At 36.1% G+C, this 20774-nt stretch overlaps 1 protein-coding gene across 1 annotated transcript; it reads left to right on the top strand.

The window, feature by feature from the left end:
- Positions 1-1829: 1829 nt before the first annotated feature.
- Positions 1830-19858, top strand: LOC142345031 (stereocilin-like). The gene is made up of 7 exons (XM_075397115.1): positions 1830-1836; positions 1932-2128; positions 8003-8187; positions 15833-15943; positions 17851-17996; positions 18203-18360; positions 18598-19858. The coding sequence occupies exons 1-7, from the start codon at positions 1830-1832 to the stop codon at positions 18811-18813; spliced, it is 1020 nt and encodes a 339-aa protein (XP_075253230.1). The 3' UTR covers positions 18814-19858.
- Positions 19859-20774: the final 916 nt, after the last annotated feature.

A 20774-nucleotide genomic window follows, 5' to 3' on the forward strand; every position in this document is an offset into this window, starting at 1 on the left:
TTAATTTTTGGTTTTTTTTATAATAATATATTCATTTTTGGATCTTTTAACCGTCTTTTTGTCAAAAATCATTTAATATGGCAACTTCTTTTTGATTATTCCTATACTCAACGCCTCTTTCTACATTGATGTGATTTTGTTTCATAAAATTGTACATATGCTAATCCGATTTTGGTAAACAATAAAAATTCAATCATTTTTTGGCGTAACTTTTTCATAAATGCAGTCTTAACTTAAGAGTTCTTTGACCATTTTTTTGCAAAATGTTTCAATGTTTCACATTTATGAATTCTACTTTTTCCTATTTTTTGTACTCTTCAGGGGGATAGATCTTTGTATCGGATCACTAGTTGTCTTTTCTATGTCTTGAACGCTGAACAATGAAATGTATTCGTTTTTCTTGAATTTTTTAAATTGATTTTTAACTTTCAAAAATCAAGAATGTCTACGTTACGGTGTTCCTTAAATTGTGCCCATATTTACATTCTAGTTAGTAACATTCTAGTTTTGTCCTGGCACGTACATTTATTTTCGGTATATTGATTTTTTCAGTTGTAAAAAATGAATGATTTCAGCTTTTTTTTTTAGATTTTCGTCATTTCTTTGGTTTGCATTGGATTTCATTCAACATAAGGAAGTACTGAGAGTTTGATAGCAAGTTTTTTTTCAAAATTTCCACTTATGACTAATTACTACAGCTTTCTTCCGACCTCTGTATTAATTAAAACGATTTTTTGCCTTTGAATTTTCTGCTTGTGACTATTCTTTGATCAATTTTATTTTTGATTTAGTATGAAATCATGTTGTCTGGGGTTTGTACAAGAAAACAGGTGCGATTTGTTTTTTGTCTTAATCGCAGTTATTAGAACTTTAATTATAGGTGTTTTCTGATTTTTAATTTTGAGCTTTCCATTTTCAAAAGATTTAACTTAGTTTCTAAGATTATTATCTGCCGTTTGCTTTCGTGATCTTTTTCAGATTAGAATCATGAATTATTTGAGGGCTATTGATGACCTTGTCAGCTTTTTCAGACTATCAGGTTTTTGACCACTTTAATTATTTTGAATTTTTTATTGTTACCAAACGTTTTCAATAATATAAAATTTGCTGCATTTTGTTTCTCTTGTTGACAGTAGTTTAAGTTTCTACAATTTTTAGAGCAGACCTGGAGAGGTAGTGAGTTAATGGTTTAATACAAAAGGTAGTGGCTTCCGTTGATATTACGGTTTTGATTGTGAAACTCTGACGCTTCGAGTCGCTTCCGGAATTCTTCCGGCTATGTTTTTATTTCGTCGTCACAATTTTGTTACGACCATATGACTTCACAACCACTTCAAATCTGCTTTTTGTTCATTCATTCATGCAATTTCAACTGAAATGCATGTGTGACGTCATTTTTCGCTCTTAGTGGAGCGAGTTTTTTGTTGATTCGCGTGATTAAATTTTTGGTCACACTTGACTTACCTCACTCTCAATAATGACTTACTCGCTTTGAAATTGACTTTTATTTACTTTAATTCAAAGAGATAAGGTAAAATTAGTGTGTATCACTCTAAATGAAGATTATTTGAGAGCAGCTAATGGAGGCAGCAAAAACTTATACAGATTTTTAGTCAAAATATAACATATCATCCTTCGATGAAAAGAATTTTTTTGGGGTCTTTTTTACTGATTTTTTTGAGACTGCAGATCTACGAAGCTATTGCGGCCAGTTTCTCGCAATCTGCCAGCTATGTTTCTAAGTTTAGATTTCTTTGTTGTGTAAGTTGTCTTGAATATTTTGTGCCTCTAACTTTGGTATTTCTGATGAACTCTTGGTGTAAATAGCAATGGCAGGTATGGCACGCTTTTGTGAAAGATGAGGTTGCAGTGAGTTAATTGAACCTTAGATGCTGGAGATGTTGATAAGATAAATCCGTGTTCGTGTTTAGAATACTTCGATTACTACCAGGAGAAGATAACGTGTCCTGAGGTGCACGTGCTGCATACTGGCAACCGCATCTGGTCTCTGATGGATCTGGAGTGGATGCAGCCTGAAGAACTGTCCAGGTGCATCTACTACTTCGGACAAGTCAATCAGAACATGACATTCCAGCAGAGGACTGTCCTCAAAGACAAAATTGCCATGGTGAGCTGTGGGCAATTTATCTGTTTAATAGCCACGAAGTTATCAGCTACATTGAGTGTTATTGGTCTCATCGTTCTTTAATTAGCAATTTTAAGAGTTTGACTTGTATTGCAACGCTGTCTTTTTATAGCTGCAAAGCTGTAAGCTGAGCGGAGCTATATTGCGCTGATCTTGGTTTTTACGATCCAAAGTTTTGTATGGGTGTGCTGTCATTTTACGACTCGAAGAGGAGTATTAGTGGAGCGTCTTTTTGATCCATATTTTCTGGAGTGTATTTAAAACAGGATGTAAAAGTCAATGCCGCTCGCGAAAACTAAGAGTTTAGGTCAAACGACTGAATGAATTGAAGAGCAAAGAGAAGAGAGATTCATTAATTGCTCTCAAACGAACTTTGTAGCAATTATAGTCCTGTCAGTCTTTTTTATGCGAATTTTCGCTTGACCGATTTTGCGTCTGACGCTTTTGAATTTTCGTCCTCAAAAACGGGATAAACATGTAGCGCCCAGCGGGCATTAAGTGCTCTTAGAGCATTTCAGCTCTGTTTCAGCTCAAACTGTTTTGGAGACTTATGGTGTGAAGGGTGGTTCTTAGAGTTTGAAGACCCCTCCAATGTTGACCCCCCACTATTGCCCCCCCCCCACCCCACGGCCCCACTGTTGCCCCCCGCCATCAGCCCTCGGTGCACTCCCCCCGTTTCTAGCTACTGATGAACACCAGCTCGCTGAAAAAACGCAAATTTATACTAATTTGTAATTTTTTCGAGCTTAATATTTTTGAAAATTTTTCACATTTTAAAAATAAAATTTTATTAGCCCTGGGTGGCAAGGAACCTCCTCTAGGTTTTAGTAATACGTCACTGCATATATTCTAATGGCGATGGAATGTTTAACATTTTAACATCTCGAATTTTACATTTTGACAAAACCTGCAATTTTTCTAATTTTTTGACATTTATTCTTTATTCAGGTTTTTCCAGACCCAGGTGCCAGAAAACATCCTAAGGAGTTTGATAATATGTTACTGAAAAATTTGTATGGGACATGGAATAGTTTTTCATTTTTTTAATGTCACAAATTTAAGCATTTTTTCAGCCTCAGGAGCCAAGGAACCTCCTCTAGGGTTTGAAAATAATTTCTATAATTTCTAGATGTAATGGAATGTCTTGCAAGATTTTAACATCACGAGGTTTTTGCCATTTTTTCAATATTTTGACATTTAGTCATTATTCAGGTTTTTGGAGCCTCGAGGTTCAAAAAACCTCCGTTAGGGTTTGATAATAGTTACATGAAAATTTTTGTTGATCATGGATTAATTTTCAACTTTTTAATATCACAAGTTTTAGCAATTTCTTTTTACAAAAACTTGCGGGTTTTGAATTTTTTGTCTTTTTTAGATTTCTCTAACCTCAAGAGCAACGGAAATGACTCTAGGGTTTGATAACATGTTGCTGCATATTTTATAGATTCAATGGAATGTTCATCAAGTCTTTAATATCACAAATTTAAGCAATTTTCTAAAAAATATTTGCAATTTTTTCATATTTTTCCGGAACCAAGGGACCTGGGATCTCCTCCAAGGTTTGATAATAAGCTGCTGCATAGTTTCTAGAGTGAATGGAATGGTGATCAGTTTTTTATGACTCAGTTTTTAGTAATTTTTGGATAAAATTTAAAATTTTCAACTTTTCGGAAAATTTTTATGTTCCAAGTGCATGGATCCTTATGAGCCAGTGAAACTATTTCAGGCTTGAAACAGGGATACTGGATAGTCTCTTGAGACAATGAAATGGTTCTTAAGAACTTAATATCTTGAATTTTAGCGAGATTTTGTTAAAAATTGCAATTGTTTTCAAAATTTTTGTCCTTAGTGGCCATTACTGGCCAACTAAACTAAGTCTTGGAGATGGGTTAATTGAACTAACTTTTGAGACGAAAAATGATTTTGAACTTCTTTTTTTAACGCGAAGTTGAAAGCTTTTTTAAATTTTGCCTTTCAGTTTTTTCTATTGATTTATTTACAAGGCTTGAAAACTAGAAATTGCAGAGTCGAATCCCATCATGGAAAATATTTCTATCTCTCTCTCTCTGTCGGTTAGGGTTTCTTTCCTTCTCTTTCTCTCTCTCTCTCTCTCTCTCTTTCTCTCACTCTCTCTTGTTGATGCGCACTTCAGCTGCTGTTATGTTGCGTAATGTCATCATCTCTGATCAGTATTTACAATGAGTTTTAGAAGAAATGTTTTTTATCATAAATGACTTAACAGGCAATTTTTAGTAAATTATTGTCAATTGCTCTAAGAAGAAATTTTTAGCAAATGTAGTAATCCTGTTTCTCTTTAATTCAATTTTTCGCTTGGACGATTTTTCGTCCGACCCATTTGACTTTCGTCTTCCGAAACGGGATAAAGAAGGAGCGCCCAGTTTGCAGTAAGTTCTCTTGGAGCCGTTCGGCCCACTAGTCTGAAGTATGGGATTGAGAGAATATCTTTTGGAGACATACTTATGGTGTGAAGGGCGGTTCTCAGAAATTGATCCCTACACTCGACACACACACCCACCGCGCCCCCACATCGTTCCCACCAATCCACTTTTGCACCCCCGCTGCGCTCACCCTACGCCCCTTCAAATAATCTAAGGTTAGCCTCACAACCGTGGCTAGATGCTGACGAAGCCAACTGCTAACCGGTCGTTTGAGAGCCATTCGCCCGACGTTAGTCGGTGTTTTTCAGTTCATGCCGCTTTTTTTTTGAGAGAGAGAGAGAGCGAGAAAAGTAGCTGTGAAAAAAATGGTGCTAAGCGAGCAAAATATTTTGATCATGTGCTGCTTTTTCGAAGCAGTTTTTTAAGAGCTGCCTCAGCTTCTCAGCCGGTTTTTATAGCGGTCCTATTGTTTTTTACTTCGTCGAATAAAAATTTTTTGCCTGTACTTAGTTCTCAGCTTGTTCATTGTTTTGCGTGAAATCATTGACTTCTCTATGCTAGTTTCACTCTTCTCTCATTCTGCTCAAAAGTTTTTTAGACAGCAGTTGCTCAGCAAAGCAATCCAAAATGAACAAAGCCAGTACCAAAAAACGAAATCAGAAATAGAAACGGGAAGAACACATGAAGCCCAATTTTAGATGCCCATAACTCGAACATGGTTCTTAATTACCATCTGTAATGCTTATTGGTATTGATACTAGCTCCTGCTTGGTCTCACTACGAATCAGGAGTATTTGCAGCTCCCAAATGACATCAAAGTGGGTTACACTTTAAAATTGTTTGTACAAAATTCATTTTTTAATAGTTTTTTCTTCACCAGTTTTAATCCCAATCTTGGTTATCGGAATCAATGGCGGCTATTTCTCGGCAATATGCCGGGTATGTTTCTGTTCCAATCCCAATGTGCGTCAGGCATGTCAACGGCGTCTATTTTCCGGCAATCTGCTGGCTATGTTTTTTAATTTTCAACTTTACTTTTTCGGGTAAAGTAGTTGTCCTCAAACATATAGGCATTTAATTGTTTGTTTGGGATCATCTCAATGAGATATTGAGTTTTATTTGCTATCTTGAGATTTTTTGTGATTTTTGTTTGCTATCTTGAGATTTTTTGTGATTTTTTGAGATTTTGTGATCCTGAAGAAATGAGTCTAAAATTTAACAACTTTTTGCTTCATTCTTTTCCAAGTTTTTTTGCCTAATAGCTGTCTTCTGCTTTTCAGTGCATTTTTTTCATATTCAATGATATATCTAGGGTTGGCTGTGTTTATGTGTTTCCCAGTGCTTTTGGGTTTTATGTGGCTGCTCAAAGAATAAGCGAGAATTGCGTTTTAAAATGTCTTGAGAACATCCGTTGAGAGTATGCTCTGCGTTTTTTGGAGTGTTCTTTAAAATATTAACAGGTTCCTTAGACTTTGACCTTCTTTGTTTGCTCGTTTTTTTTTAGATATATTGCTTGTTATGTTTTTAAAGCCTACATAATCTTCTCGGCCGGCTGATATAGTGGCCGTAATATTTTTCTGGTCAAAAAGTTCGTTTAGCTTAACCTTGGCTCATTTGTTCAACATTTTGCGGAAAATCTCTCGGACTTCTCTAGGCTAGCTTTTCTGCCATTCTTTTCAAAAATGCTTTTAAGCAGCAGTTGCTAAACAGAACAAATTATTGAACAAAATTAATATCAAAAAATGAAATCGAAATTAAACCCATAAAGCGCATTTCTAGATGCCCGCTACTTGAACTTTGTCTGGTGTCTTAATTTTTGTATCTAATGCTTATTAGTATTGATGCTAGACTGTATACCCTCATTGAAAACCAGGAGTTTCTCTAACTACGTTAGAAAGGTTCGCTCTTTAGATTATTTATGTACAAAAACCAATTTTTCTTTTCATTCCCAATCGTGTTTAGTGGAATCAATAGCTTTTATTTTTCAGCTGTCTGCTGGGTTTGTTTTTTAGTATGTGCAATTTTATTCATTAAAAATTTATTATATTAGACAATCTGGTATCGAAAATAATTGTTGGAGTCAAACCTCGTTAATATAATTGCCATAGATGTTTTCACATTTTTCTTTTACTTTCTACTCTGCTTCCTGTTTTTTTTTACATTGAGTTTTCTATGAAGCTGAGTGGAGCTACTATTGCCCTTCTCTTTTGTTTTTTTTATTACAGCCATATGGGCTCGTGCTCACTTCAAATCGGCTTTTGTTCATTCGTCTATGCAATTTTTTTTTTACTGCACTGCGTATGTGACGTTATTTTTCACCCTTATTGGAGAGTTTTATTTGCTCTCAAACGAAGGTTGTAGCAACTATATTAGTCCTGCGGCCCTTTTTAATGCGGTTTTTCGCTTGACCAAATTTCGTCTAGCACCTTTGACTTTCCGCGCCACTACACATCGTTACACCGGTAACACAGCGCGCTCGATCCCCCATCGCCTTCAATTCGCTAACCTAAAGCTAACGCGCCCTCAATTAGCTTAAGCTAAAGCTGACCTCCCTAAACCATAGCTAGCTGCTGACGAAGCCAACCGCTCGCCAGTCGTTTGAGAGCAATTCGCACGTTAGTCAGTTTTGTTTTCTTGTAAGTGAATAAATTTTTGGTTAATCGTGACGTTCTCTCGCAAAAATGACTATCTTGACTCAAATTGACTTTAAGGATTTGAGATAAAATGAGGATACCTCAATCAAATTGAAGGTTATCTGAGAGCAAATTGAGACTTGAGTGTAAATGTTCGGACATCGCAGTTCTCATTTTTTCTGTCTTATTTTATTGGTATTTTGAGATTACAGGTCTACAAAGTTATCGCAGCTATTTTCTCTCCATCTGCCTGCAATGTTTAATGTTCGTGTATATAGGTTTATATAATTTATTGACTATCGAAGTTTGTTCTTTTAATGAAGTCGAAACTTGAGTCTTCAGCTCATTGAATATGTGAATTCTATTAGAGGATTTGTGCCAGTTTTTTACTTCGTTTAACTACAATTTTTTTGCATTACCAAGTTTTCCGTTTTCAATAGTTTGCGTGAACTCCTTTTAAGTGCTCGTTTTTTTGCCCCTTTTGCTAATTGATCATTTATTGCGCAGTTACCCAGCAAATCAATCTTAAACGTACAGTCAGTTTCGAAAAAAAGGAATTCGAAAACGGAAACAGGCAAATGCTCGTTGCTTGTGCTTTGTTTTTAATTCCTTAGATTGTTAGATTGGTTTTGCTACTGTTCCATTTATCCTCGATTTATTCCGTGATTAGAAATGTGCACGAAGCCTCACTACCAAATCAAATGAAATTAACACTTACTTTTCATATTTGTTGTCTCTTTATCTTCTGCCCTTATTTCTTCGCACGCAACAGCTATTTGTGTACATTTAAATATTGAGATTTCATTTGCATTGTTGGATTTCAGCTGGTGGGTGGTTGGGAGAACATTCCGCCGGAGTACTTGATCCAGATGGGGTCGATAGCCCTGACAATGCAGGAGTGGGAGTTGAGGGCTTTGAAGATGGATGACCCGCAGGTGAACTTCTTCGTGGCAGAGTGGTCATGGGAGAAATGGCAGAGGGAGGCACTGTATGAGAACATCAGAAGGAGGTAACAAATACTATTGTGATGGTCTGAATACGCTGAGGCCCTTGACTTCTTAATTGAATTTATTAATAGCCGACTTCATCTTCTCGGCAGGCTATTATAGCTGCCCTAATTAGGACTCGAGGAGGAGTTATGGTTATCTGTTTTCAATAGCCGCGAAGCGATAGCGGCTATTATTGAGGACATCGTGTTTTTTTACAATTCAAAGAATTTGAATTGTAGTGGGGCGCTTTTTTTAAGATCTGTTCACACATTTTCTAGATTTTTGAAGTCCAATTTGGAGTAGTGATTTTGGTCACGCCGAAAAAGGAAATGGAGCGAAAAAGCGAGTGGTGAACTTTTTTCGCTCTAATTTTAAAGTAGAGTGAGAAAACGGTGTTTGAACAAAAATTCGCTTTCTCGCTAGTGGTTTTTTGTTCACATGCGGCAATTTCACTTTTGTTTTTACTGTTTAATAGCCGCCCTCATCTTCTCAGCCGGCTATTATTGCGCTCGTATTTTTTACAATTCAAAGAATTTGAATTGTATTGGGGCGCTGTCTTTTTTTTTAAGATCTGTTCACACATTTTCATGATTTTTGAAGTCAAATTGGAGTAGTGATTTTGGTCACGCCGAAACAGGAAATGGAGCGAAAAAGCGAGTGGTTTTGCCGCGTGAATTTTTTTCGCTCTAATTTTAAAATAGAGTGAGAAAACCTTGTTTGAACAAAAATTCGGTTTCTCGGTAGTGGTTTTTTGTTCACATGCGGCAATTTCAATCTGATTTTTACTGTTTTTTCAATTTTTTGGATCAGATTATTTTCTAACTGGTTTTCCCAATCCATTCACAGCTCATTCTAGGCCTAGTTTTTTACTTGAATTAAATTTTCATTTCTCGGTAGGGTTTTTTTGTTCACATGTGGCATTTTGATATTGATTTTCTGTTTTTTCTTATTTTTTTGTTCTGAGTATTTTAAAATGGTTTTCTGAATTCACTCATAGTCCATTCTAGGTCTAGTTTTTCTATTTAGTCAATGAAAATTCTTTGAATTGTACGTCAGGACTTGTCCTGCTATGTTTTTTTACTTCGTCAAACTTTTTTTCGCTTTACCATTTTGCCGCTTTTTCGACATTTTGCGTGAAATCTTTTTGACTTCTCTAGGCTAGTTTCTCTCTTCTCTCAGTCTGCTAAAAGTGAATTTGAACATCAGTTGCTAAGCAAAGCAATTCAAAATGAACAGAGTTGGTATAAAAAATTGAAGTCAGAAATAGAAACGGGATAAACCCATAAAGCCCAATTTTAGATGCCCGCTATTTGAACGTCGTTCCTATAAGTCTTAGTTACCACTTCTAATGCTTATTGGTGTTGATAGTAGCCCCTGTAGCCTCTCTCTAAGAAACAGAAGTTTGTTCAACTACGAAATGCCATCAAAATAAATCGGACTTAAAAAATATTTTTGTACAAAAATCTTTTTTTTCAATATATTCTATTCGTTCAATCCCAATCATGCTTATTGGAATCAACGGCGGCTATTTTCCGGCAATCTGCGGGGTATGTTTTTTTTTTCAGTTTTTTGTATCGGATTTTCTAAACGGTTTTTCCAATCCATTCATAGTTCATTATAGGCCTAGATTTTTTAAGAATCAAATTTACATTTCTCGCTAGTGGTTTTTTGTTCTCACTAGCGGCATTTTGACATTTTCTGTTTTTTTATCTGATTTTTTTACAAATGGTTTTCCCAATTCACTTATAGGCCGTTCTAGGTCTAGTTTTTTATTTGGTCAATGAAAACTTTTTGAATTGTATGTCAGGACTTGTCCTGCTATGTTTTTAATTCGTCGTCTCCATCGATGATTCTTACGACCTGACTTCTTGGAATTGACTTTTTCAATGACTTCAGTGACTTCTACTGCTTTGCAATTAAAATTTGTGTACCTGACGTCATTTCTGCTTTTAGGTCAATTGCGTGACTTACATCACTAAAAAATGCCTTCTGAACTCACTTATAGAACTTTATTAACTTTTATTATTGAACTTTATTAAATTTTATTAACATTTAATAGTGTGCATCTAAGTAGTGCCAAACTTATATGCCCTAATTCTTTATTATTAGTCTTGAGTTTTTAATTTCGAATTTCAATTTTTAAAAAGCTTTTTCCGTATAGACCGTGTGTCATAAAATTGACAGTCCAAATATAACCCAAAAAGTCTAGTGATCTATAAAAGGACTGGTGGCCAATCTGTCTGTCGTATTAATTGCTCTTGAACGAAGCTCATAGCAATTGTTGTAAACGTGTGTGTCTTTTTTATGCAAATCTTTTGCTTGACAATTTTGCGCTTTTCTTCTAGAACATTCTTTGACTTTTCAACTGACTTTTTCACGCTTTCGTTCTTCATTTTGTGATCTCTAATGCTCCGAAGTAAAGCTAATATAAAATCGGATGCAGAATAGCAGAGGTAAGTGAGTTGTAGCGCAGTGGTTAGTGCTTGAGGCTGTGAATCGGGAGGTGAGTGGTTCGAATCACGGTGGGGGAGAAGTTTTTTACACCCATAAAGAAAAATTGATCTAGGCTACAGCCCATGAATTAAGTTGCCTCGTCTGTCGTTCAAGAGCAGTTCTTCCGACATTTGTCGGTTTATGTTTTCTTAAGTTGTTTCATTTCATGGAAGGCCACAAGCGTCTCTTGCGGCTATTTTCAGGCAATCTGCTGGCTGTTTTTTAAATTGTTGACATATTTTCACGGGATACAAAGTCAAATGCTGCACGTAAAAACAATTTTTTAGGCCAATCTGCTGAAAAACCAAAAGCAGAGACAAAGAGAGAGTGGCTATTATTCGCGCAGTATTATATGTTATCGAGCGAGCGAGAAAAAAGTGTGAAAATTCGCTGAGCAAGCAATATTTTTGATCACCTTCGGCTTTATCAAAGAGGGTTTTTTTTAGTTTTAACGCTAACTCTTTCAACCAAAGTAGTCTGTCTCAATCATTTTGATTACAATTTTGTTGTTTGGAAATGTTTTTGACCTTGAGGAAAATACAAGAATTTATCTAATTTTGAGCTATTGCACTGTTCAACGCTTGTTATCACAAATTTTACTAGCAATTGCGGTCTTTCATGGGTTGTGAAGTTGTCTCAATTAATTTGGTGATAAATATCCGCAAAGCGACAGCTGGGGCTATTATTGGCCTTCTCTTGGTTTTTTACTTTTCAAAAAATTTGAATTGTATTGGGCGCTGTCTTTTAAGATCTGTTCACACATTCTCATGATTTTTGAAGTCGAAGTAAACAGATAATTTTTGGTCACGCTGAAGCAGGAAGTGGAGCGGAAAAGGATTGGTTTTGCGTCTGAATTTTGTTCCCTCCAATTTCAATGTAGAGTGAGAAAATGATGTTTTAAGATTTTTGCTTTCTCGGTTGTGGTTTAGTTCACATATGGCAATGTGACTTCTGATTTTTTTTCTATTTTTTCGTTTTTGATGGGATTTTGTTTCACCTTCCCATTTATTAATAGCCACCTCAGCTTCTCAGCCGGCTTTTTTAGCGCTCCTTTTTACAATTCCTTTTTGCAATTTCACCCCGATTTGTTTTGTTTTAATAGCCGCGTCCTCAATTCCAGGCGGCTATTATAGCGCTCGTAAATTTTTTACTTCGTCTAACAGATTTTTGTTTCGTTTTACCCTGACTTCTTGGAATTGACTTTTTCAATGACTTGCCTCACTCAAAGAAATGACTTCTGAACTCACTTATGGAACTTTAAATTTTATAAACATTTACTTGTTAAAGGTCAAACATTTATGCCCTAATTCTTGATTATTAGTGTCTTGAGTTTTTGATTTTGAGTATTAATTTTGGGATCTTCTCCGTTTGTGCCCCCAGTACGTTATGCGCCCCCAGTTACAGAGCACGTGCCTTGACATAGTAAGTCATTATGTAAAAAATTTTCCACGTCCATCTGAGGGGTGCAAATAATATGCGCCCACTAAGCTGAGGGGGCACAAACGGAAGAGATCCTAATTTTGAAAAGCCCTATTATGGCTTCCTCCTTATAGAGTTTATGTGTCTCAACAAAATGACAGTCCAAAGCTAACTCAAAAAGTCTAGTGGTCTATTAAAGGACTGGTGGTCGATCTGTCTATCTAATCTCTTTAGTTGTTTCAATGCGTGGAAGGCCCCAAGCGTCTATCGTGGCTATTTTCCAGCAATCTGCCGGCTATGTTTTCAATTGTTTGAATAGCATTTTTACAAATGGTTTTCTCAATGCTTTCATAGTTCATTCTAAGCCTAGTTTTTTGTGTGAAACAAGTTTTCATTTCTCGCTAGTGGTTTTTTGTCATTTTCTGGTTTTTGACATTGATTTTCTGGTTTTTTCTGTGTTTTTTTAGTACTGGTTTTCCGAATTCACCCATAGTCCTTTCTAGGTCTAGTTTTGTGTTAAGCCAAAAAATTTTTTTTGATTTGTACGTCAGGATTTGTGTCCTGCTATTTTTTTTTACTTCGTCGAACAAAAATTTTCTCGCTTTACCTTAGTTCACAGCTTGTTGAACATTTTCCGTGAATCTTTTCTTGGCTAGTTTAACTCTTCTCTCATTCTGTTGGAAGTGTTATTAGACAGCAGTTGTTCAGCAAAGCAATTCAAAATGAACAGAATCAGTATCAAAAAACGAAATCAGAAATTGAAACGGGATAAACCCATAAAGCCCACTTTTAGATGCGCGTTACTTAATTTCTGTTCTCAGTTACCATCTCTATTGCTTTCTGGTATTGATACTAGCCTCTTAGTCGTTCCACTACGATACAGTAATATGTTCAGCTCAAAACTGACATCAAAATAGTTTGCACTCTAAAATTGTTTGTGTACAAAAATCATTTTTTTCATTAGTTTTTTTTCAATCCCAATCTTGGTTATGGGAATCAACGGCAGCAATTTTCCGGTAATCTGCCGGGTATGTTTATCCATTCTAGGTCTAGATTGTTTGATTTGGTCAATGAAATTTTTTTGATTTGTGTAAGGACTTGTCCTGTGCCATGTTTTTTTTATTTCGTCGTCTAGATTTTTGTGTGACGACCATAAGACGTCACAATTTCTTCAAATCTGCTTTTTGGTCATTAGTTCATACAATTTCAACTGAATTGCATGTGGAGGGCTTTTTTCACTCTTAGTGGAGCAAATTGTTTTCCTTGACGTGATAAAGTTTTTGGTCACATATGACTTACGTCACTCAAAAATAACTTCCTAAATCTGAAAATGAGTTTTTACATTAATTCACAGAGATAAAATCAAGTGAGTGCGTGTCACTTTATTCGAATGTTTTTGAGAGCAGCTTATGGAGTATTGTTTATCAAATTTTGGTTGATTTATGTCTGTTTAATAGCCGCCCTCATCTCAGCCGGCTATTATAGCGCTCCTATTTTTTTTACTTCGTCGAATAAAAAAATGTTTCGCTTTACCTCATTTTGCCGCTTTTTCAACATTTTGCGTGAAATCTTTTTGACTTCTCTAGGCTAGTTTCTCTCTTTTCTCATTCTGCTAAAAGTGATTTTGAACATCAGTTGCTCCGCAAAGCAATTCAAAATGAACAGAGTCAGTAAAATTGCAGTCAGAAGTAGAAATGGGATAAACTCATTAAGCCCAATTTTAGATGCCCGCTATTTGAACGTCGTTCCTATAAGTCTTAGTTACCATCTCTAATGCTTATTGGTATTGATAGTAGCCCCTGTAGCCTCTCTCTACTACGAAATGCCATCAAAATAAATCGGACTTAAAAAATGTTTTTGTACAAAAAAAATTTGTTTTTTCATCTTCTATTCTTTCAATCCCAATCATGCTTATTGGAATAAACGGCGGCTTGTTTCCGGCAATCTGCCGGGTATGTTTTTTATTGCTGATTGTGGACTTTTTGAAACAGTTTTTTTGGTCACCAGATAATTGGAAGGATTTCATTGGTATTGTTACTAAGAGGTGACACTTCAAGGTTATATAGTGCACTCATATAATATAATTGAAAGCACTTTGTGATTTCTTCAGGTTTGGAGTTTCCTGATAATTATTGGGTCAATCGGTAAGAAGAATTTTGTAATTTTTTTAACAAAAATAATTGTTTTCTTTTTCGTTTCTAGGGTTTCTGCGCTGTAGTTTTTTCTTTCAATTAATTTTTCTTGGTTGAATGAAAACTATTTTTATTGCCAATAGTTTTTGTGGGGTCGCAACCTGTGAAAATATTGTATCAGGTTTCTTATCATTTTTAAACCGATTTGGTTTTTCTCAAGTTATTTTTTAAATAAATGAGTAGAGGCGCATTCTGTTTAGTGAATAGTTGGCTGGGGCCTTAGTGAATACCTACTTCGAGTCGGTTCCGGAATCTTCCGGTGAGTTCTTTTTCTTGTCCAATAGAAATTTGTTTCGTTTTTACCGTAGGTGACTGCTTTGTTCAGCATTTTGCATGATATCCGATTGCCGACCAGATCCGGGTTCGAACCCCAGTTGTGTACTTTCGTGCACTTATGAAAAATTTCTTTGTGATGTTACGCCCCCTCTAAATTAAATTTTTCCGTCTGTATTTCGGGAGCCATTCATCCGAAGTTAGTCGGTTTATGTTTATTCTTCGCTCATTCTGCCCCAAGCGTTTTTAAGGAGCAGTTGCTCAACAAAGCAATCTAAACTGAACGGAGTCATAAACGCGAAATCAAAAATAGAAACAGGATAAATCCATAAAGCCCAATTTTAGATGCCCGTTATTTGAACTTCGCTCTTGTAAGTTTTGTTTATTAATTGCTCTCAAACGAAGTTTGTAGCAATTATATTAGTCCTGTTGGTCTTTTTTTTATGCGATTTTTCGCTTGACCGATTTTTCGTCTGACGCTTTTGACTTTTCGTCCTCAAAAACGGGATAAACAGGTAGCGCCCAGCGGGCATTAAGTGCTCTTAGAGCCTTTCAGCTCTGTTTCAGCTCAAACTGTTTTGGAGACTTATACTTATGGTGTGAAGGGCGGTTCTGAGAGGTTGATGAGAACCCACCCCCCCCCCCCCCCCGTTGACCCCCATCCCCACCGCGCTGTTTCCCCCCCCCCCAACCCAGTGTTGCCCCCATCAGCCCGCAGTGCACCCCCCCCCCGTGGCTAGCTACTGACGAAGCCAACCGCTCGTCGGTCGTTTGAGAGCAATTCGCCCGACGTTAGTCGGTTATGTTCATTTCTAATGCCCCTGTGTCCCCTCATTAATAAACGTCTAACTACGGAATAACATCAAAACAGTTCTTGAACAAAAATCTATTTTCTTTTCCTTCAATCCTAAGTTGGGTTATGGAATCAATGGCGACCGACAATCTGCTGGTATTTATATTTAGTTTTCCGACAATCTGCTGGTATTTATATTTTTAACTTAAGCAATTGGCAATACACTGGCTCATATTTTCTTATTTTGTCAATACCAACAATGCTTGCTCCTTGTAATAGTAAGTTCATTATGTTCTATCCTACGAGACCCCGTCTGTGAGCATGCAATAACTGTATTAAGCATATATATTTCTCATTATAATGTGTTAAAGGCAAGGCGTTAGCTACCGTGAATGCTAGAATTTTTTTACCGGCATTATATTTTTTAGTTAAAAATGGTTCCGCAGATGTAAACAGTTCAAAAGTGTGAGTTGAGATGCTAATATTAATCTTTAGATTCAAGCTGTATCCATCTGGAATGGAGCCATGGGAGATCAAAGCTCTGGGCGAGTTCCTGTGTGGAATGAGGGCAGAAGACATGGCCAGAATCTACACGGAGACATACTTGTAAGAGCGCCTTTCGTCCTATTTCATATATTGCTGTGGGAAAGTTTGCTGTCGTCATTGACTTGTGAACTTTGATTGCCTTTTCATTGTTTGTGCAATGATGCTATATAGATTGAGTTTTTATGCCTAAGATTGAAACAGTTAGTAGAGAAGCAAAAGAACGGTCGTCAACTACCAAGAGAAGTATTTTATTTTAACATGAGTTTCTCTAGAAGCCGTGATGTATCTAAAAAATGTGACATTTAATGTGATAATTAATAGCCGCCCTCATCTTCTCAGCCGGCTATTATAGCGCTCCTATTTTTTTTACGACTCGAAGAGGAGTATTGGAGAAGTCCTTTTTTTAATCAATTTTATTGGAGTGATTTTTGAAGCGGGAAATGAAACGCGTGAAAAAATTTGGAGTGATTTTGGTGCTGAACAAAAGTTAAGAGCGGAGCGAAAAGAGATTGGTTTTTGTTCATACCGCTGTTTTTGAGAGAGCGAGAAATTGATGTGTGAAAAAATTTTCTCTAAGCGAGCGAATTTTTTTTGTTCACGTGCGGCATTTTAAAGCAGTTTTTTATTTATTTTGGTTAAGATGTTTGGTTATGATTTTGTTTCAATTTTAGGCTGGTTTCGGTAGTGCTTGGAAGGTTTTTGGAAATTCATGTGAATTTTATGATAATTCGCATGTTTTTAATGTATTTTGCTGATTTTCGGGCTATTTTTTGCGTCTTTTTGACGATTATTTTGTGCTACTGGCTCAAATGGGTATTGAAGAAACCCCTTCTTTTTGAGCAAATTTATGATAAAATTTTGTTACAGTTTTGTGGAGAAGAATCATTTTTTTGTTGAGAAATATGACAAAAAAATGGCGAACTATTTTTCTTAATTTTTTGCAGTTTTTCGTTTTTTTTTCTGTTTTTAGCTAAGTTTCTTAGCCTATTATGACTTGCCTATTGTTTTGCGAGCATCCGGAGACACTATTGGCTGATAGTAACTTTTCTTTGGATTTATATCCTTTTGAAATTTTAAAAACTTTTTCTAGTTTTTCAGTGAAAGTTGTTTTTAAGAGTTTTCTTTTCATAATTGAGCCTAAAGTATTTTTTCAAAATTCACATAAGTGGTTTTAGTAAGTACTAGTTGTTTTGATGAAGTTATTTTGGCAGGGATAGTTTTTTCGGGATCTCAATTTATAACAAAATTTGATCCGATTTTATCATATTTTAACAGATTTGATTTTATTGTCTTTACTTTTTTGTTTCATGGTTTTGTTTCAAGATAATCATAAATTAGTGAAAACACGTTTTGTTTGATGAGTTGTTGGATGGTGTTTAAATGTATTTTCACTTCGAGTCGTTTCCGGAATTTCTTCCAGCTGTGTTTTTTTACTTCGTCGAATAAAAAAATGTTTCACTTTACCTCATTTTGCCGCTTTTTCAACATTTTGCGTAATATCTTTTTGACTTCTCTAGGCTAGTTTCTCTCTTCTCTCATTCTGCTAAAAGTGATTTTGAACATCAGTTGCTCAGCAAAGCAATTCAAAATGAACAGAGTCAGTATAAAAAATTGAAGTCAGAAGTAGAAACGGGATAAACCCATAAAGCCCAATTTTTGATGCCCGCTATTATAAGTCTTAGTTACCATCTCTTATGATTATTGGTATTGATAGTAGCCCCTGTAGCCTCTCTCTAAGAAACAGAAGCACGTTATGTTCAACTACGAAATGCCATCAAAATAAATCGGACTTAAAAAATGTTTTTGTACAAAAAATCTTTTTTTTCACTAACTTCTATTCTTTCAATCCCAATCATGCTTATTGGAATCAACGGCGGCTATTTTCCGGCAATCTGCCGGGTATGTTTAAATTTGTGCTCAGAAACATGATTGGCTGTGTTCGTTTTACAAGTGTGGCTATTGTTTAGTGACTTGGCGTTTTTCTTCGGAGAGCTGACGACGTGTGACTACCACCAGTTGCGCATGCTTCTACCCAAAGCTAAATCGAGAGCTTCTTTTGGACCAGTGAACAATTGGACAGATGCCAAAATCATTGCCATCGGATCTCCTCTTGGTTAGTTCGCATCATTCTTTCAACTTGATCATCTTTCAAAATCATGCGATACACGTTCAAACCTGGAAGATTTGTATGATGAAATTTCAGTGTTTTAAGCTTCTAAATCATATCTGATATCTATACTTGCAAGTTGGTACGAGATTGGTTTCTTGTTCCTCCAATTGTTCAGTACAATTGCTTTAATTCAATGATGGGTTTTTCAGCGGCATTGTCAGTGTCTGAGTTTGACCAGCTGACTCCCTCGAAGAGTAGCTTTGGCAACCGGGTAGCAGCCATTCCACCCCACGTGATCCCACTCATCCCAGTCCACAATCTGAGACGACTTAGAGTCGAGTTCTTTCAGAGCATGACAGTAGAACAGGTAAGTCAAAACAAAACGCAACTTATTATTTGCTTGAAAGTAACCGTGCAACAAGGATTGCTTTACTCGTTATGCAAAGTAATGGTTTCAACATTGAGTCACCCAATTGCTTTGCTTGGTCCAAATTTAACTTGGTCCGACCATAGTTGTTTTCCAGATAATTGATCACCCCCGTTGCTGTAACCTCCAGTTTTAGGGGTTTTTCCATAGCAGTTCTCAAATCTGTGTGTGATATAGGTTATTGCCATGACTCCAGTACAGTGGCACGCCTTAGACGACGGTCAAGCATTTGCAGCCATGGATATCTGGTTTGGGTTCGACAACTGGCCCATGTCCTACCTGAGGAATCTACAAGAAGCATCTTCTCACAAATTAGTTCCGATTAGGGGCCTCATATTTGCAGCAGCAGCTGTCCTGTCATTCATCTCATTCTCTCTATCTCGCCATTTGTAAATAGAACAAAAAACTTGTGTCTATAAATTGATTCAATTTACTTACAACTCTTTATGGTATAAATCCAGCTGTGCTTAAACCTTTTCCATTTAGAGCAAAATTTTGTAATCATGAGGCTCTGATCAAAGTTTTAAAAGACTGGTGTCGTTGAGCTGTCTGAATGTAATATAAATTATGACAATTAGAGGAGGGAAGAGGTGAATCACAGAGTACCTGTAATTTTACTATCCTTGTGCGTGTATTATTATTATCCAATTGTTAGATTGCTGATCAAACTATTTTCATTCTCTAAATTAGTTAATTTTGATACGTTGCTTTTTATAACCTTCTGTAAACCTGTTTTATGTGGCAAATTTTGGATGATTACTGAAGCTGTAATAATTTTGTGACCATCGTTTTTATCGTTTCTGAGTGCTTCTTAGTTTCTACAAATGCCAGCTGAAATTTCTAATTCTGACCAGTTATTATGGCCTGTTATTTTTGATTGGCAGTTATTCTTCTTTCATAGCCAGTTATTTAAAATTTGCCAATTGTTTCCAATAATTTTCATTGTACAAATTTTTAATATTCATCGCGTTTTGTTATGAGTCATTTATTTTATCATCAAGCAGTTTTTGCTACTTTTGACAAAAACATGTTCTCTGCTGAACAGTTTGGTGTATTGCCTTGCAGTGTATTTGTATATAACAAAGTTTTTGATTGAATAAATAACCGTAGAGCTACTAGCTATGAGATATATAATAACTCTTATTATTATGTGCGCGCGGCCTTCTTACGAGCGCACGTAGAATCTTTGCACTGTAAGCATTCCTTAACATATCATGATCCTTCTATTGTCACAAGAATGAATGCCAATATCTCGAGATGAACATTTTTCTCGTTTCAAATATTTGCAATGGAAGAAATCCTAGTTTTTGGTCACTTAAAGAAATATTATTTTTGGCGTGGAAAAAGTCATCTCATTTCTCTATCCTCTTCATGAAATTAATCCTGAACCTTCCAAGTGATTAATTCAGTTTGCAAAATTTAATTTTTAGTCACCTCTTTTGAATTAACTGTATCAATAGTGGGATTGTTATTGAAACGCTAAACTGATAAAGGATATTGCAGGAATTTTTAATTGCCGCCGTTAGCCTCTCAACGGCTATTATTTAGGCGCTCTCCTTTTTACAATTAAAAGAATTTGAATTCTATTTGAGTGCTGTCTTTTAAACATCTGTTCACATATTTTCATCAATTTTGAAGTCAAATTGAAGCGATGATCCGGTCACGCCGAAACAGGAAGTGGAGCGAAAACGCGAGTGGTTTTGCGGCGTGAACTTTTTTCATTCTACTTTATAAGTAGAGTGAGAAAACGGTGTATGAACAAAAAATCGCTTTCTCGCTAGTAGTTTTTTGTTCACATGCGGCATTTTCGCTTCGATTTTTACTGTTTTTTGATTTTTTTGATAGAATTTTTCCTAATTGGCTTTTCCAGTCGAGTCATATTCCATTCTAGGTCTAGTTCTCTGTTTAGTCAATGAAAATTCTTTGAGTTGTAGGCCAGAACTTTGCTGCTATGTTTTTAATTGCTCCCAAACGAAGTTTGCAGCAATATTAGTCCTGTCTTTTTGTCCTTTAAACCGGGATAAACAGGTGGCGCCCAGCTTCCAGTAAGTTTCATAAGAGGCCCTTAGCAACGTTCAGTAGTCTTTCAAGTGCTTGAAGGCTGTTCAAGTACTGGGAAGGCCGTAGTTTAAGGTTAAGTTGTCATTTTTTAATAGCCACCCCCCTCATCTTCTCAGCCGGCTATTATTGCGCTCGTATTTTTTTTTTACTTCGTCAAACTTTTTTTCGCTTTACCATTTTGCCGCTTTTTCGACATTTTGCGTGAAATCTTTTTGACTTCTCTAGGCTAGTTTCTCTCTTCTCTCATTCTGCTAAAAGTGAATTTGAACATCAGTTGCTAAGCAAAGCAATTC

This window comes from Convolutriloba macropyga, chromosome 8, assembly GCF_964194025.1.
Source record: "Convolutriloba macropyga chromosome 8, txConMacr16.3, whole genome shotgun sequence".
In the NCBI taxonomy this organism is placed as follows: Eukaryota; Metazoa; Xenacoelomorpha; order Acoela; family Convolutidae; genus Convolutriloba; species Convolutriloba macropyga.

Bases quoted from the DNA above. Each gene is read 5' to 3' on its own strand.
- LOC142345031 (XM_075397115.1), top strand. The intron at 15,944-17,850 runs GTAAGAGCGCCT...GCTATTGTTTAG, and splicing joins ATCTACACGGAGACATACTT to TGACTTGGCGTTTTTCTTCG. The intron at 18,361-18,597 runs GTAAGTCAAAAC...TGTGTGATATAG, and splicing joins AGAGCATGACAGTAGAACAG to GTTATTGCCATGACTCCAGT.